This window comes from Eurypyga helias, unplaced genomic scaffold (genome assembly GCF_000690775.1).
Source record: "Eurypyga helias isolate BGI_N326 unplaced genomic scaffold, ASM69077v1 scaffold24122, whole genome shotgun sequence".
Classification (NCBI taxonomy): Eukaryota; Metazoa; Chordata; class Aves; order Eurypygiformes; family Eurypygidae; genus Eurypyga; species Eurypyga helias.
This window is the reverse complement of record NW_010235757.1, coordinates 1,285-18,876: the sequence shown is the minus strand read 5'-3', so window position 1 is coordinate 18,876 and position 17,592 is coordinate 1,285. Positions and strand designations below refer to the sequence as shown.

Here is a 17,592-nt window from a genome sequence, read left to right as displayed (position 1 = left end):
GATAAAATTAGCTGGGTCCAAACCACTTGCAAGGCCTGTCCTCCTCCAGCTCCCTCCGCAGGCCAGGGAGTGGGTTTGGGAAGGGATTGGGTCACCCAGCATCCATGCAGGGGCACAGATACTTGAAAAATGCTTCTCCCCAAAAGTACTGTGTGGCTGTTGCAGCGTCGGCTCAAGTGGGATGAGAGTGCTGGGACTGGGCCTGTGGTTCTGGTGGCTTGCAGGAGTGTTTGCAGTTCCCACTGGGATGCAAGTGCCTCTCCCTGCTCCCCACATTCAGTGTGTGCAGAGTGGAAAATGTTCTTTTGGTCTGCCTTTGGCCCCAGCCCTGGTGTCCTGGGGTCGTGCATCCATCCTTGTGTGCCACCACTAATGCCCCCCTGGGCACGGCCGCTCCATGCGAGATCCTGGGGCAAGATCCCTCCATCCCAGACCTCCTGAAAACCTTTTCCCTTTTTCCCCTGCCGAGCCAGGATTTCTGCCAAGGACCTGAAGAACATGCTGTCCCAGGTCAACTACCGGGTCCCCAACATGAGGTTCCTGCGGGAGCGCCTCACGGTGAGTGTGTGACCCCTCGGCTCTCCTCCTGCGTGCTGGGGACCCTCAGCAGCCTGTTCCCTGCCTTTGAGCAAAACCTGGCGGTGATGGAACTCCCACGGCGCGTTTGCATAGTGCAGAGGCTCACAGCCTTTCCCGGGAGGGCCCCCACCCACGGCGGTGACTGAAGAGGTGCCAGCTCCCACTGGGTGCCGCACCCTGGCCCATTCTTCGCCCCACCCTGCCTCCCCCGCTCCCTGCATCGCTCCGGGCTCTGGTCTGGGGCTTTGCCCTGGTCGGGTAGAGGGCAGGAGGACAGGCAGCAAGGGCAGCTGGTCCTGCATCCCGCTGGCACGGGTGACAGGCCAGCATGGCTGCAGACCCAGGCACCAAGGGACATCTGGTGATGGATAACCAGCCACCAGCACTGAGCTCCCAGGCCAAAGAGCAGCGCACACTTGGGCTCTGGCAGTTCCAGACACTTCAGATGCTCTCTGCAAACAAAAACTGTAACTGTTGAAGTAAACGATAATGCTTTTTAATCAGCTCTGTGATGTGGGTGAGCCTGGGGAATCGCCTAACTCGGTTTAGGATGTGCCAGTGTCCCAGGCACTGCGGGTTCCCGCTGGCCCCAGCAGAGATGGGCCAAGGTAGGAGGCAAAGCCTGGCTGGGTTTTGGGCTTTCCCTCCTTCTTTTCCCCAGGAATCCTGGTGGGAAGAGACACCCCTCTGGCCGTGCAGTTACCTGTGGACCCTGTAAAATAAAATCTGTGATTTTTTTTTTTGTGGCAGGACGTGGAGCAGAGGAACGGGGATATCACGTATGGGCAGTTTGCACAGCTCTACCGCAGCCTGATGTTCAGCGCCCAGAAAATGGTAAGAGCTGAATTCTCCAGGGCTGGGAAGGGGAGGGAGAGACCATATTTATCACTGGGCAGTCCCTTTTAATCGCTGTTTTAACCTTGCTGCCCTCGGCTAATAGCTCTTGTCTCTTACCTCTGGGCAGGGGTGACAGGGAGTAGAGAAGTCCCTGCTTTAGGCTGGTTAGCACGGGGCTGCTTGGGCTGCTGGGGATGGGGGATGTGGCCTGTGAGCAGTGGCTGTAGGAAAGTGGAGCTGCACAGGGCTGGTTTGCTGTCCCGTTACCTTCCTGATCAATTTGTGCTTCTACATAACGTTGGTGAGGTTGAGTGCAAACCTAATGCTTGTGCTTCTTCTTTTGCAGATGGATGTCCCGTTCCTAGAAAGGTGGATAGCTCTCTGTGTTTGCTGGGCAAAGGGCTGTTTTCTTTCGCTCCGTAACGTGCTTTGGTGGCTGCAGCAGCGTGCCGGGGAGGAGGAACGCTGTACACCTCTTGCTTGCCGTAGCGCTGCTTGCGTTTTTGCACTCTGAATAAGCGTCTTTGCTGCAGGCCCTCCCGCTGGGGTCAGTAAGGGCTCTCTTCCTCCCCGATATCCCATCAAGACCCAGCTCAGGTCAGCTGCTTCCAGAAAGGGGCAGTGGGTTCATGTGCAGTAACCAGACCGCCAGCCATCTCTGGCGTTATCCCCGCAGTGGGTGCTGCTTGGGCAGAGAGCCAGGGGCTGTGCAGGCTGGCGCAGCGCTCTCCCCTCTGCCTCCCATCCAGGCAGTGCCTCTGGTGCCATTCCCGGCTGTGCCCTGCCCTGCCCGCGTCTCACCCGTGGTGAACTAACTGGAATTTAGACAGGGAAGCTAAGGAGTGAGAGACTTGTTAACGTGTCCAGGTTAATTCCCCATGGTTTCCTCTCCTTTTCTCTTATGACCATAGAAAAGAGAGTTGGCAGGGACCTCAGCAGACCACCGGCTTCACCCCTCTGCCCAGGGCAGCCAGCACTGCCCAGTCCATTTCTGGGTTTTTTGGTGTTAGCCCCCAGCACAGCCCTTGGCTGTCCATTGCGGCTTGGCACGTTCAGGGACAAGTCTTTTGAGATAATCAGCTACAAACAATTCCCTCCTTCATTCCTTGCCCTTCCTCCCTGAGCCCGTGTCCTCTGGATACCTGCAGCTCTGTTCTGTCTACAGTCACCCCTTGACTGCTCTGCACCTATTTAGTTCTTTTCACTCTTGTACAAGCCAGACCCTCTATTTTTTTGGCACAAATCAGCCCTTCTGATGATTTTTGCTGCCCTTCACCAGTTTTACGTTCTTGTACCCTTGGCAATGTGGATCTGCGATGTGAATCCTGGAATGCCCCTGGAGCAGTCTCTGGCTCTGAGATGGGGACAGATAATCTCAGCTGCTGTGTACTTGTCCTCCTTGGCTCTGCTCATCCCGCTCTGCTCTTGCAGCACTGCTTGCTTGGGACATGTCTTGGTTGCGTGTGCCACGGGGCTTGCAGACAGCATCTCTCATGGTTGGTTGGTCGAGATGTGCTGCCTTAGTGACCGAAGCTTCTCCCTCTCTGCTTTTCAGGGGTGGAGAGAGGTCTGAGCACTTCAGGGTGTCACTGCTGGAGTTGCAGACGTTCTTGCTGGAGTACCAGAGGGTGAGCTTGACACAGCCCAGGGGAGGGACAAGGGGGTAGGCACCAGTATTGATAGGGATGCAGTACTCTGGTAGCCTTGCCCTGGGGCTGGGATGATTTGCATGTGGGGTGCTCTGCCTGGCACGGCCACAGCCTGAGCGCAGCCTTCCTGGGGCAGGGGGTGATGGCAAGGGGAGCGCTTTTGAGAGTAAACCTGGCCTTGCCAGGCACTCTGGTCAGAAAGGGGACCAAGAGCAGATTGGCTGGGGGGAGTGGAGGTTCCAGGAGGGAGGAGCTGGTCGGGGAAGGTTATCCTGTGACCTGGGCTGGTACTGAGTTTGCAGCAGCTGAAGCATTGTGGTCCATCCTGTCTGCCTGGGGGTCTCAGCAGCTCCTGAGGAGCAGCCGATGGATTGGATTGCTGACCTTCCCAGTTAAAAGCGGTCTTAGGTGTTCAGCAAGCACAGCACACATGCTCGGCCACGCAGACCCTTTATTTTGACTCTTGCTGGACTCCCGTCTCGTCACTGGGCTCCTTCTGCAAGAGAGCAGGGGTGGCTCATGAAGGCACTGCCGTGCCTCGACCCAGAGCCTGGGGCTTTGCACTGTCCTCCCCGACTCCCACCGGCACCTCCCTGCCAGCGCTCTGCAGCGAGCGGGAAGTTAACCAGGGAGTGACACAGACGTTTTGGTGGCCTAAGGAAAGACACCCAGGGAGAGAGAAGCAGAAAGAAGCTGAGCTAGCTGACAGATGAATTCCCAGGCTGAGATGGTCATTAAAAACTGCCTCCTGAAAGGTTAAAGCTTGGAGTTGGGTGAGCTGCACGTGGTTTTGAATAATGCTTTCTGAAACGGTTTCTTTCTTATGTCTCTCCTGGGGTTTGCAGGAACTCTGGGCTGCAGATACCCTCCAGGTACAGGAATTTATGTTCAACTTTCTGAGAGACCCTTTGAGGGAGATTGATGAGCCTTATTTCTCCCTGGATGAAGTAAGATGCCTCGAACGCCGGCGTGTATGGGGTGGGGTGGAGAAGGGTTGGGACATCCCCCGTGCGGGGTGGCAGCTCTGCTCCCTGTGTCTTCGCTGTGGGGTGGCAGTGCTGAAAGGATCGCAGCTCCTGTGATCCTGAGATGAACGTGGTAGGTCCCCGTGTTGCACAAGAGCTGCTTGGCAACGAGAATGACTTCTGGGCTCTCTTCGTGTGCTGAATGTGTGCAGCTGGGAGTGCTCATCAGGCAGTTCATATGGGGAAGGAAAAGGGCTGCATTTGGCTTAATGCCTCTTCGGGGCATGTAAGGATCTTTTCAAAGCAAGAGGAGCTGAAAACAATAAAAACAACCGGAGATGACCATGTCACTGTCATTGTGGACCGACTCCCACGCAAAGGTCCCTTGACCCATGGTGCCTTAGTGAGCTGTTGCCTCCCATGTGAGCTGCAAGATGAAATGCAGAGCAACTCGTTTGTCTCCAGCTGGGTCAAAGGACTTGTACGCAGGTCCCTGGCAGAGCTCAGGGCAGGTGGCAATGCCCGAGCTGTGGTTACTCGAGCACGCTGGGTCAGGTAGCTTGTGTGCTGTCGTGGTGGCCTCTGCTCAGTCTGTGCTGAGCTTAGAAAACAGCTCAGTAGCTGCTGACACGGAGGGCGAGATGTGTGTGAAGCTGAACCACAGCACCCGGCTCCTCCGCATCATTAACACACTTCTGTTTCTTCCTGAGCAGTTTCTCACCTTCCTGTTTTCCAAAGAGAACAGCATCTGGAACTCGCAACTGGACATGGTGTGTTTGGAGAACATGAACAACCCCCTCTCCCATTACTGGATCTCCTCCTCACACAACACGTAAGGGCTAGGGGGTGGCTGTCTCCATCCGTCCGCTCCCAGCGGCCTCTTTCCTGAGCCAGGGTGGGATTCTCCTGATTTTGCCCGATACCAGTGATGGGTCAAGTAGACTTTTCCAAACTGGGGTCAGTACCTCAGAGACATTCCTCTTGGTGCCCCAGTCCTCCCTCCATCGGTTAACCATCCATGTTTTGCGCAGACGTTCTCAGCAGCACACGCCTGCACAGACTGTGCTGTCGGTCCCAGGCGATTTCTTACCATTAGCAATGTCATCTTCCAGGGCCTCGGAGTGCTGATGGGAAAAAACCTGGCAGGCTGGAATTTTCCTTCTCTGCTGCTAGAAGAATCTTGCAGGAACTGCTTTCTTTGCAGGCAGGGTCTGTCCATGCTCCCCATTCATGGGACGCAGTGGCAGCCCCTTAGCCCAAATTTAAGGGACCAAGAGCCTAAGCCAGCTGAGCAGCCTGGAGGGCAGGCAACGAGCTCCTGCCTGCTGGTAAGAGCTGGTCTGCCCCTGCTCTCGGGCTGCTTCTGCCTGCTACGGGGGACCTTTGTGGCACCATCACTCTTTGAGGCGTGTCTCAAGAGCCATCAGGAAGGCCGGAGCTCAGGGCAGTGCCTGCGCCCCGCGCAGCAGGGACAGGTTGAACCCCTCGCCGGGAGAAGATGGCAGGTGTGGAGGAGCATCCTTGCATCGCAGAGGCAGGTCCGTGATGTCCCAGAGCGTGTTGCTTTGCTGATGTCTTCTCTCACGTGAAAGGTACCTGACGGGGGATCAGTTCTCGAGCGAGTCCTCGCTGGAGGCGTACGCCCGCTGCTTGCGCATGGGATGCCGCTGTATCGAACGTGAGTACCCGGAGCCAACGCTTCTGTCTCCGTCATCACGGTGGCTTGCGGCGGGCGGGGGGTACAGAAGGTTGATGTGCCAGTGGCAGCATTGTCACTGTCACATGCTGAAAGGGCTGAGGTCGTTTGCTTTGCGGGACTGGGTGCTACGTGCCTGAGCTTTTGGTCCCCCAAAAAGATCTTGACTTATACCTCGCTCCTTTATTACCATCCGTTACCATTCCCAGCAGCGTTCCCAGGTTCCCCCCATCCATCTCACGTCTGTGTCCTGCCTGTATTCCAGCCTTTGGGCTAAGTGTCCCCCGTGTGTCTCTTTCAGTGGATTGCTGGGACGGTCCGGATGGCATGCCGGTCATCTACCATGGGCACACCTTAACCACCAAGATCAAGTTCTCGGATGTCTTGGTGACTATCAAGGAGCATGCCTTTGTCACCTCCGAGTGAGTACAGCAGGGACCTGGACTTCAGCCAGCAGAGCTGCCAGGAAGGCAAAGAGAGGGTAGAGCAAGGTGTAGCAACGTGTAGCCCACATCTGGGCACAAGGCCATGTTACCTGGGATTTGGTGGCAAGAAAGTGTGTCGTCGTGTCCCCCAGCCAAAGGGAGATTTCTCCCAGAAAAATACTTGTGGGAAGGAAGACTTTGGCTAAATCCCCATAGTTTTCCAGCTGTCCTCTGCTCTATGCATTGCCCACAGCGGTGGGGACGCCTTGCTGGAGGGTGGTCGTGTGGAATACTCAAGACGGCGCAGATCGCTGTTGATGCAAACTGCACTTTGAGGGCACAGGGGCCAGGTTTTGAAACAGAGTTCAGAAGGCATTGGTTCCATCCGGACACCGTGCTGGTTCCGATGGCTCTTTTCCCTCTCCCAGTTTCCCTGTCATTCTGTCCATCGAGGACCACTGCAGCATTGCGCAGCAGAGGAACATGGCTCAGAATTTCAAGAAGGTCTTTGGGGACATGCTCTTGACCAAACCGGTAGATATCTCTGCTGACGGCCTTCCCTCTCCAAACCAGCTCAAGAGGAAGATTCTCATCAAGGTGAACTCCCTTCCCCAGCAAGGCTCCGAAGCAGGGAGGATGGGGGCAGGTGGGGTGAGGGACCAAGGGCAGCTGCTTACCACTCCAAGGGGTTTGTGGGCAGTGAAGGGAGACCTGATGCTAAAAACAACCGAGAGCTCTCTTGCTTCAGGGCAGCTGCTGGGAAATGAGCTCAGCAGCTGGGTGCTACTTTTCTTGAGAGCTTGGGGGATGTTGGCATTTCTGCTGAAGGAATTGCTTCTGGGAAGAAAGGGTGGGACTTCAGTGACACTCGATGATCCCTGCGGCATAGGTCTGACCGTGGTCCTTTTAGTCTGCAGGAACCACTGCAACAGACCTGGAGTTTTAGGGTTGTTCACCAGGAAATTCATGCTGGTTTTTGGGTGCCTGCTCCCCTCAAGGTGCCTGACCCACTCTCTCGTCCATCCCACAGCACAAGAAGCTGGCAGAGGGCAGTGCGTACGAGGAGCTACCCACGTCCGTAATGTATTCGGAGAATGACATCAGCAACTCCATCAAGAACGGGATCCTCTACCTGGAAGACCCCATCAATCACGTACGTGTCTCTGCCACCGTCACCCCGGCCCCACTCTGCGGGCTCCATAAAGGACTCGGGAACTCCGTAAGGCACTGCGTGGGGTGGGAAGGGCGGGCTGTGGTGCCAATGATCTAAGAGGCTGCTGGTCCCTCCTGTTTCTCAGGAGTCTCTGAAGGCTGGGGGAGTTTTTATGCTGGCTGTTTCCTGTGCTCTTCCCTAGGCATCTGCTGTTGGCCCTGGTTAGAGGCCAGTGCTGAGCTAGAGGGAGCTCTGGGCTGATGCTCTGCAGCTGCTCTGGTGCAGTCCGTACAGCCTGTTAGCGGTGTCTGCGGGAAGTTCTGGTGATGGCTTGCATTTGCAGACCTGCCTGCCTCCTGCCAAGTGCCTGCACACTTAACACACCTAAATGAGCATTCGTTTTACTGTGTGCATTACTTATACACCATCCACTTCAGCTGCTTCGCTTTGCTGAGGCAAAGTCGCGTGTGGACAGAAGTAGTTTTTGGAAAATAGGAAAGTGCAATGGTCAAGCTACATGACCATCTCTGATATCCTCATCTCTGATAGCCCCTGTGCTGGATCCAGACAGAGTGTTTTCTTTTTGCGTTGGTTTGGTCTTCACGTGGTCTTCTCCTTTTAATATGTGCCGGGATGTTTGCAGTGTGCTCGGTAGCCACTTTTGAATGTAAGGCCCATCACATGCTGCTCTTTTGCTACTGGTAAATCCATGTGTTGGGTCTGGGGGGTGTCTTGGAAGCTCCTGTGAGTCCTCTGAAATCAGTGTTGCTGGTGGTTCTCCTTCACAAGCGCGATCACCCCTCACCGCTTGTGCTGATCACAGAATCACAGAATGGTTTGGGTTGGAAGGGACCTTAAAGATCATCTAGTTCCAACCCCCCTGCCATGGGCAGGGACACCAGGGACTTCAGGAGGTGACCCCACGGATGGGTGGTGGGCTGCCTTGGTGCTTCCTCTTTGCCCAGAGTTTGTTTTCTTGTAGGAGTGGAACCCACATTACTTCGTCCTGACCAGCAGCAAGATCTATTACTCTGGGGAGACAACCAGTGACCAAGGAAACGAGGATGAAGAAGAGCAAAAGGAGGTGAGGGCTCCCTTGCGTGACGGCAAGTTGTGCCCCTGGAGAAAAGACTTGACAGCCCAAGGGGCTGGGCATCTCCACTGCCGGCTGACTTCAGGGGAGATGCTGTGGTGGGAAGGGTGGGAGCTGCTTCAGAAACTCCCTGCTCCCAGTTGGAAGACCCCTGAGCGGAGCAGACTCTGGCACCACGAGCCTGCCCTCCATAACCCAAGACGGTGGGTTTTCCCCCTGCCAGGTGAGCAACAGCACCGAGCTTCACTCCACAGAGAAGTGGTTTCACGGGAAGCTGGGAGCGGGACGCGACGGGCGGCACATTGCGGAGCGGCTGCTGACGGAGTACTGCATCGAGACGGGCGCTCCCGATGGCTCCTTCCTCGTCAGGGAGAGCGAGACCTTCGTGGGAGACTACACCCTCTCCTTCTGGTGAGGGTCACAGGCGCCAGCCCGCTGCTCGGTGTCGCTCCTGGGGTGGTCATCATCTTGACATCCTCTTCAGTGCTGGGGTCCCATTCCCCAGTGGTCCGTGAGCTGGTTTCTCCCCTTTTTCTGATCCCCAGCATCATGTCAACTCGCTGTCCTAGTGTAGAGGGTCAAGCCCCTTGGGACCCTTGTGAGATGGGTCTCCTGTGGGGCAGGAGTGCAGTGTCCAGGCTGGAGCTGTGCCTGAGGCAGATGCAAAATCTCCACAGACAACCCTGGTTTACCTCCTCCCTCTCCCACAGGCGCAACGGGAAGGTGCAGCACTGCCGGATCCACTCACGGCAGGATGCCGGCAGCCCCAAGTTCTTCCTGACGGACAACCTGGTGTTCGACAGCCTCTACGACCTCATCACCCACTACCAGGAGGTGCCGCTGAGGTGCAACGAGTTTGAGATGAGGCTGACGGAGCCAGTGCCACAGACCAATGCCCATGAGAGCAAAGAGTGCGTTTTTGGGGAGGGTGGGTCGTGTCTGTGTCCATGGGAAACCTGCCCAGGTCCCTCCGCAGTCATTCCTTCCCTGCTGGGGGAAGCCGGGCGGCATGGCAGAGGTGTGGGATGAGCTGGCTGTCCAGAGACCCATCCTCAGTGACCTGTCTTTCCTGAAAGGTGGTACCACGCCAACCTCACCCGGGCCCAAGCCGAGCACATGCTGATGAGGGTGCCGCGCGACGGAGCCTTCCTGGTGCGCAAGAGGAGTGAGCCCAGCTCCTACGCCATCTCCTTCCGGTGCGTCCCCGGGACGGGAGGTGGGCTGGGATGCTGCAGTGTGTGAAAGAGGGGCCGTGAGCCCGACATGAGCCCTCCCAGAGCTCTTCTTGCTCCTGGATGAACCTTACAGCCCCTTGAGAGCCTTTTGGACCCTGCTCTTCCTCCTGTCCCCTGATGGGAGGTGGCTGTGCTGAGCAGCCAGCCTGGGGGCACCTTTTGTTTGAGTGTCTATTTTGGCAGAGACCCTTTCTTGCTGGGTGCCAAGCGGCTTCTCTCTGTCTTTCCTCCTGCCAGGGCGGAAGGAAAGATCAAACACTGCCGAGTGCAGCAGGAGGGCCAGACCGTGCTGCTTGGCAACTCCGAGTTCGAGAGCCTCGTGGACTTGATCAGCTACTATGAGAAGCACCCGTTGTACCGCAAGATGAAGCTGAGGTACCCCATCAATGAGGAGACACTGGAGAAGATAGGGACAGCGGTGAGTGCGGCTGGGTGTCGGGAGAGCCAATGGTGGACAGGTCCGTTGTGAGCTGGTGCCTTGAAGTGGTGTTGTGTGAGCCATCTCCATGCTTCCCAGCCCTCTTGGGGCTTCATGGCCCGTTGGAAACTGGCTTGAGTGAAATTTATTGCTGTCCCTCTGACCCAGGTCAGCAGGGAGCGTGGGCTTGGGCATCTGATTGATGCGTGCAGCATCATCTTTGGTCTTGTGCCTTCCCTGGGGTGTTCTCCCAACCTCCCCCAAAGCAGAGGATCTGTTCTCCAGAGCCACAGTGGTCACCACTGGCCCTTTGCCTCGACAGGAGCCGGACTACGGAGCCCTTTACGAGGGACGCCACCCTGGGTTCTACGTGGAAGCCAACCCCATGCCCACCTTCAAGGTACGCTTACTGCTTGGCATGGAACAACCCGCGGGGCCTGAGGGTTTAGCCAGTGTCTCACTTTTCCAAGAGCTGTATTATTTGGCACACTCATTTCTGGGCTGTGCAGGAAGATGCTGAGCCTGCATGTTCCCCGGCTGGGCTGCCTCTTGTTCTGAGCTCTCCAGATTAAACCCATCAGTGGCTCCAGCCCAAAGGAAAGTGCCTGTGTGGGGCTGTACCAGACTTGTCACCTCTAGCTTGGCAGAAATGGGGGCCTCAGTTTGTTCTGACAGGGTGGCAAACCCTGGCAGCAGGGGTGGATGCTGCCTGCACGTGAGGGGCCTCACAGCCCCCCCAGCAAACATGTCTGCAGTGGGAGGGCACCTCTCATCCCGTGGTCTACTTGTCCGTGTGGCCACCCCCTGCCTGGCCTCACGGGACCCCTCCTCATTGCAGTGTGCAGTCAAAGCCCTGTTCGACTACAAGGCACAGCGGGAGGACGAGCTCACCTTCACCAAAAATGCCATCATCCAGAACGTGGAGAAACAGGAAGGAGGCTGGTGAGTTGGTCCTGAGCCTCCTTTTTCCCTGGGGGACACAGTCAAACCTTGGTGTCACCATCCATACAAAGGGGTGTCCCCTCTAGGGGTGTGTCCATTTGGGGATTACCCACAAGCTGCACAGCCCCAGAGCCTCACCAGCCCTAAAAGCAGATGATGGAGGCACTGCCTGTCACCGTCACCCCCAGTCAGAGTGCTCTGGGATCCCGTGATGGGTGCTGATGCTGCCCCTTCCCTCTCTTCCAGGTGGAGAGGAGATTATGGCGGCAAGAAGCAGCTGTGGTTCCCTTCCAACTACGTAGAGGAAATTACTGGTCCCAGCAGCCTGGAGCCAGAGCGGGAGGTGAGCTCGTGCCTGAGCGGAGCAAGGAGGGGTGGTGGGGAGGAGGGAGCGTGTGCGGCCCCCGGCGCTGCCCGCGCTGCCCGGTGCCGTGCCAAGGGCCATCCTGCCTGTGCTTCCTTACCAGCAGCAGCTGGATGAGAACAGCCCCCTGGGAGACCTGCTCGGAGGAGTCCTGGACGTGCCCTCCTGCCAGATTGGTGAGTGCCAGGGAGGGCTGGGGGATGGGGGTGTTACAGCCGCGTGCAGGTCTTCCGGGCTGAGGGGCTGGGGTCTCTGTCTCTGGGCACCCCTGTGCCTGCAGCGAGCGGATGCGTGTCCGCGGTGTGCGCTTGCCATGCGGTGACATGCTCGGCTGCTGCTCCCGCATGGAGAGTGCCTGGGGGTTTGGGGCTCAGGCGTGTCCCTGCAGCCTGAGTACAGCCGAGGATTCCCCGAGCCGTGCCGACGAGCCGCTCCAGCATGCCTGGAACCTGCTCTCAGGGGGCAGCCGCCCCACGGGCAGGGCAGCTCAGACTGATTTTGTAGGCTCCTTCTTGTCTGTGAGGATTTGGCCTCTCTCGCACACGTGTGGCCCAGCCTCCCTGCCAGGCTGCCATAGGCGCTGGGGCTCCTGGGCGCTGGCCAAGCTGGGCCTGGTCTGCAGCCCTCAGCTGCCCCCCTCAGCTCCCAGAGGATGTTGTGCCCAGGTGGGTGTTCCCACTTCGGCACTTGAGGGCACGGAGTGAAGATGCAGGAAAGGGAGGAAGACGGCATTACAGAGGCCCTTATGAGGTTTCTCAGACCCTTCAGGATACACTCTGCATCCTCAGCTCCATCTGTTGCTGCTAATGACCAGGCACGGGAGCTTCTCCTCTTAGCTGGAGTCCCGGCGCAGCCATGAGAGTCCCTCAGTGTCTGTCCTCTCCCTTCCTCCCTCTGTGGTGAGAAGGGCCTGGCTCAGCACTGCTCCCTCTCCCCACACAGCCATCCGTCCCGAGGGGAAGAACAACCGCCTCTTCGTCTTCTCCATCAGCATGTCCTCGGTGTCACGCTTGTCCCTTGATGTGGCAGCCGACACGCACGAGGACTTGCTGGACTGGGTGAAGAAGATCCGGGAGGCAGCCCAGACGGCTGATGCACGGGTGAGTCTGGAGAGCCCTTGGCAGGGGAGACAGCTCCTTGTCAAGTCCTGGATTTTCCAGGAGCCGAGGATTAGGTGGAGGCTGGCGAGGGGATGAGATGGAAGCCTGCGATGACTGGCAGAGCAGTTACAAAGAAGATAAAGCCAGAGCAATCTCTGACAATATAGCAAGAGGCGGGGGGCATGTTGGGTGCCTGGGAAAATGGATCCATCAAGGGGGGTTTTGCAGCCTCAGGTGGTGAGGGGTCCCCATCTTGGGGGGGTGGCAGGGGTCAGCTACAAGGTCACAGCTTCCCTGCTCCGGTACCGGTGCCAGTCCAGCTCGAGACAGGAGGTAGAACCCACCAAGAGCCCTTCCCATGGTGTCCCCCTCACGCAGACCCAGCAGACCTGCTCGTGGTTCCCACAGCCTTGGGCAGGAGTGGCCACCCCAGGCCAGTGCCGCAGTTGGTGAGCTGGGTTATCCAGCAGCACTGCTCCCACCTGGCTCCGACACCTCTCTCCCTCTCTTGGCAGCTCTCCGAAGGGAAGATGATGGAGAGGAGGAAGAAGATTGCCCTGGAGCTTTCGGAGCTGGTGGTCTATTGCCGACCTGTGCCCTTCGATGAAGAGAGAGAGCATGCCTGCCACTGGCGATCACCGTGGGGTCACAGACCCCATGGTGCGCCCGAGGTGCCGCGTTAGCTAGGTGTCGGCGGAGGGCGGGTGTCGACAGCAAGTTGGAACCAGCTACATTGGAGCTCTGGAAATGTGCTTCTCCCGAGGGTGGAAGTTCTCTTCCCCAGCCTGCTTTTGCCGGGATCTGTCACCATCCCGAGCAGCTGCTGAGGGAGTGGGGCTGGGGAGCATCGTGCCGGATCACTGAGATTGGTTTTGATGCTTTCTGCCCAGGTGGCAGAACTGGGGCTGGACCGTTCCCGTGTCCGCTCCCAAAGCCGCACGGCAGAAGCTTTGCAGGGGTGTGGGACAGCTCGCCAGACAAAGCTCCTGGAGCGATGGGAAGGCCACGGCTGTAGCTCTTGTGTTTGGACCGGTGGCTGTCCCGCTAGCCATGGACACCCGGCAACTGCCCGCCCAGGCAGAGCCGGCTCTGCACAACCTGCCGGTGGCTGAGCCACGGGAGGAGAGGATGGGGGTAGCAAGGGGCCTGGCGTGGTTGCAGTGTCTGGAAAGGGAATGTGCTCCTGGCTTACGCTGTGCTTCTCCTCCCAGAGATCGGCACAGAGCGGGCCTGTTACCGAGATATGTCCTCCTTCCCCGAGACCAAGGCGGAAAAGTACGTCAACAAGATCAAAGGCAAGAAGTTCCTGCAGTACAACCGCCTGCAGCTCTCCCGCATCTACCCCAAGGGCCAGCGTCTCGACTCCTCCAACTACGACCCCCTGCCCATGTGGATCTGTGGCAGCCAGCTGGTAGCACTCAACTTCCAGACCCCAGGTGAGGGCAGCAGGCAGGGAGGGTGGGCAGGCTCCCGGGGTGCTCTGCGCCTCCCCCCACCCACCTGCCCAGCCCTGCTAGCCCCATCCTGGCAAACAGGGCTCTAGGAGGGCTCCCAGTCTCAGTGCAGGGAGCAAGACCTGGTGTTCATGTCCAGGCACGGGGTTGCTGCGGGGGGATGTGCTCCGAGGGCTGGATTGAGCAAGGAGGTTGTGGTGCCATGAGAGCAAGATGCAGAGGAAGCAGCAGGGAGTTCCTCCAAGGGCCCTGGCAGCAGGCGGGGTGGGCAGGGGATGTACCAGAGGGGATGGTACAGCCCCAGCCCTGGGACACCGGCTGGTTGCAGGGTCTGAGTCAAGCTTGCTGCTCTGCTCACCTGTCCTCAGCTCCCGCTCCTGCTCCTGCCGTGCAGTCCAGCCTTCCCCTTTCCCTGCCAAACCCTGCTGTGAGTCTGTTCAGCTCAACAACCCACCAGAACACTACCTGCCTCTATTTTCCTGCTGGCTTTTTCATTTCTTTTGTGAATTCAAGCATCTCACAGGGTGGTTTGGCAAACGCTAGAGCCAGCACAAGGAAAGCTGGAAGGAGAGGGAGGAAGAGAAGGGGGTGACCCATGGAGCACTGGGTAGTTGGGCGGATCGTGCATGAGAGAGTCACCCCATGGTCCCAGCATGTGCACAGGCTGCAGCGAGGCCGTGGTGCAGGAGGCATTGCCAGGGGATGGGCCAGGTCCTTTTGCAAAAGGGCTTCTCACGAGGCACCAATAACCTGGGTGGTCTGGCCTGCGGAAGGGGCTCAGGGTCTCCTCCCTCCATCTCCTGCCTGTGCTCTCCAGACAAGCCCATGCAGATGAACCAGGCCTTGTTCATGTCCAGCGGCCAGTGTGGCTACGTCTTGCAGCCAGCCAACATGCGGGATGACATCTTCGACCCCTTCGACAAGAGCACGCTGCGGGGGGTTGAGCCGCTCTCCATCTCCATTGAGGTCAGTACCTCATCCCAGCGTGGGGTCAGATCCAGGTGGTTATTCCGGGATTGGGGTGATATAATGTTTTTTCTGGGTTCCTGGCCTCACCAAACCCCTCAGCCCTTGCTGAAGAGCTGTCCTGTAGAGCAGGCTTGGAGAGCCCTCGCTGAAGGGGGGGATCCTTGGGTGCTGCTGAGGGAACCGCCACCGACCTCCCTGGGAGCCTGGAGAGGAGTAGCAGGAGCATCCCTGGATGCTCCCCTGGGACCCCTCCCGCCCAGGACCCTGTGCCGGCAGGTGGCATCCACGAGCTGCAGAGGTGGCATCCCTGTCCCCGAGCTTGGCCGGGGCTGCTGGAGGGCGGGATGGCTCCCAGCGGGGTAGCAGTGTGCCTGGTCCCGTCCTTGTCACTGAGTTGCTCTCAGGTCAACGTTACTGGCCTCGCGCTGTCCCCTTCCCTCCTGGGAAGATGCTCGAGGTCGGAGCAGACCACTTAGCCCATCACTGCTGGGGATGATAAGAGGGTGGGGGGCTGCTGGTGGGGGCTACTGGAGGATGGACTGCAGATGCTCGCTGAATCTGCCCAGGTGGCAGAACTGGGGCTGGGCTGTTTCCCTGGTTGCCACGGCAGAAGCTCTGCAGGGGTGTGGGACAGCTCGCCAGACAAAGCTCCTGGAGCGATGGGAAGGCCACGGCTGTGGCTCTTGTGTTTGGACCGGTGGCTGTCCCGCTAGCCTGGACAGGCATCCCTAGTGGTCTCGGAGCCGAGCTGACCATTTATCTGTGCGTGGGCGGTGTCCTCTGCAAGTCACGCTGTTTCCCAAGCAGATCTGGGGAGGAGGCAGCGGAGATCCTGTCAGTGTGCACAAACGGCAGTTCCGATGAGGCCACCTCTGTTTTGGAGTGCTGCCACCTCCGAGAGCCACTGCCCTGCTCAGGGAGGACACCCCATCGTGTCCCATCTGCACCATCAGCCCCATACCTGCTGTCTCCCTAAAAATCCCTGTCTATTTTCCAAACTCTTCCTGCATCCTGGGATGCAGCTGCAACCAGCAGGTATCAAGTCACTGTGCCGTCGTCTGTCACCGTCTCCTTTAAGAGATGGGCTCAGCTTTTTGTCCTCTGGCGAAACTGCCCGATGTCCCCACCAAAGCCAGCTTTCACGGGTGGAGAAGCCGTCTCGAGCCCAGCATGACTCAAAGCACATGATCCAGCGTTGGCAGCACGTCCTTCCCCTGCAACAGCAGCGTGCCGACAGCACGCTGGAGTGACATATGGCTGCTGGCAAGAGGGAGCTGGGATTTCTTTCTCCTGCAAGGAAGCAGGTTGTCGTTTGAGTTGAGCACAGACTGTGCCATGAACAGGAGGCAGAGCAGTGGCAGAGAGCAGCTCCTTTTGGTCCTCAAGCCAAGTCAGGAAGGCCGAGAAGTTTTGGCAGAGAAGGGGATGGCCAGCACAGCTCTCCAGGCAGGGGAAGGCAGCTCGGCTTGGCAGCCAGCTCTGGCTTGGCAGGCTGGAAGAGGGATGCTGTGGTCCCAGGCCTGGCTGTGCGGGCTCAGGCAGGAACCTGGGGCAGTGCATCGGCCTTTTTTTATGACTTGCAAGTCAAATGGGTGATCGGTAACACCATAGCAGCGTCCAGGGGTGGGAGCTGTTTTTTCTCCGAGTTGGCTGTCAGTGTCTCTTCTCTCTCCAATGGGCAGAGCCAGGGTGATGTGTTTGGAAAGAAAATGTCTTGGTAGGCAAACATGGCTTTTTCCTTTGCTCCTGTCCCTTACCAAGTCTCTCCTGCTCTCGGCTTAGGTCCTGGGGGCCCGGCACCTTCCCAAAAATGGAAGGGGAATCGTTTGTCCTTTCGTGGAGGTGGAGGTGTCCGGGGCCGAGTATGACAATGCCAAGCAGAAAACCGAGATGGTGGGTGAGTGGGTTTGGGAAGGGAAGGGGGAGGGATGCACCGCCACTCCTGACCGTGGTGTGAGCTGTGGGCATTGCAGCTAAGCCCAGCCCCTGGCTGGGGGCTGCCCGTGAGCTCAGCATCAGCCATGGGGGGACTTGGGGTGTGGGGGGGCTACCCAGTGACGGTGGTGTTTTGTCACTAGCGGACAACGGCCTGAACCCTCTCTGGACCCCGAAGCAGTTCCACTTTCAGGTCAGCAACCCTGACTTTGCCTTCCTCCGCTTCGTGGTGTATGAGGAGGACATGTTCAGCGACGAGAACTTCCTGGCTCAGGCCACCTTCCTGGTGAAAGGCTTGAAGACAGGTAGAGCGCGCGGGGGAGTGGGGAGTGGGGGTTACAGTGCTCCTCACTAGTTCACTAATTGCGAATTGCATCGTAATTGCATCGTTAGCGAGGGAGATGCTGAGGGTGCTGTCAGTTCCCACGCTGGCTCGGTCCCTCCTGTCCCCAGGCAGGTAAAAGGAGGAAGAATCACACCTTCCTGGTGAAAGGCTTGAAGACAGGTAGAGCGCGCGGGGGAGTGGGGAGTGGGGGTTACAGTGCTCCTCACTAGTTCACTAATTGCGAATTGCATCGTAATTGCATCGTTAGCGAGGGAGATGCTGAGGGTGCTGTCAGTTCCCACGCTGGCTCGGTCCCTCCTGTCCCCAGGCAGGTAAAAGGAGGAAGAATCATAGAATCGTAGAGTCATAGAATGGTTTGGGTTGGAAGGGACCTTAAAGATCATCTAGTTCCAACCCCCTGCCATGGGCAGGGGCACCTTTCCCTAAGACAGG

At 58.1% G+C, this 17,592-nt stretch overlaps 1 protein-coding gene across 1 annotated transcript in view; it reads left to right on the top strand.

Moving 5' to 3' along the window:
- Positions 1–17,592, top strand: part of PLCG1 (phospholipase C, gamma 1) — a gene marked incomplete at both ends in the record, with an annotated part of 24,337 nt that overhangs the window by 5,557 nt on the left and 1,188 nt on the right. Inside the window, 25 exons of the mRNA XM_010146864.1 lie at positions 474–558; positions 1,330–1,413; positions 1,763–1,785; positions 2,972–3,044; positions 3,911–4,012; positions 4,744–4,862; positions 5,623–5,708; positions 6,028–6,148; positions 6,580–6,748; positions 7,182–7,304; positions 8,287–8,388; positions 8,621–8,808; positions 9,108–9,308; positions 9,474–9,593; positions 9,870–10,050; positions 10,373–10,450; positions 10,889–10,992; positions 11,239–11,335; positions 11,463–11,532; positions 12,299–12,456; positions 12,972–13,068; positions 13,668–13,892; positions 14,728–14,876; positions 16,662–16,776; positions 16,958–17,119. Of these exons, the coding sequence (XP_010145166.1) occupies positions 474–558; positions 1,330–1,413; positions 1,763–1,785; positions 2,972–3,044; positions 3,911–4,012; positions 4,744–4,862; positions 5,623–5,708; positions 6,028–6,148; positions 6,580–6,748; positions 7,182–7,304; positions 8,287–8,388; positions 8,621–8,808; positions 9,108–9,308; positions 9,474–9,593; positions 9,870–10,050; positions 10,373–10,450; positions 10,889–10,992; positions 11,239–11,335; positions 11,463–11,532; positions 12,299–12,456; positions 12,972–13,068; positions 13,668–13,892; positions 14,728–14,876; positions 16,662–16,776; positions 16,958–17,119 (3,032 nt within the window). The remainder of the gene's footprint in view (positions 1–473; positions 559–1,329; positions 1,414–1,762; positions 1,786–2,971; positions 3,045–3,910; positions 4,013–4,743; positions 4,863–5,622; positions 5,709–6,027; positions 6,149–6,579; positions 6,749–7,181; positions 7,305–8,286; positions 8,389–8,620; positions 8,809–9,107; positions 9,309–9,473; positions 9,594–9,869; positions 10,051–10,372; positions 10,451–10,888; positions 10,993–11,238; positions 11,336–11,462; positions 11,533–12,298; positions 12,457–12,971; positions 13,069–13,667; positions 13,893–14,727; positions 14,877–16,661; positions 16,777–16,957; positions 17,120–17,592) is intronic.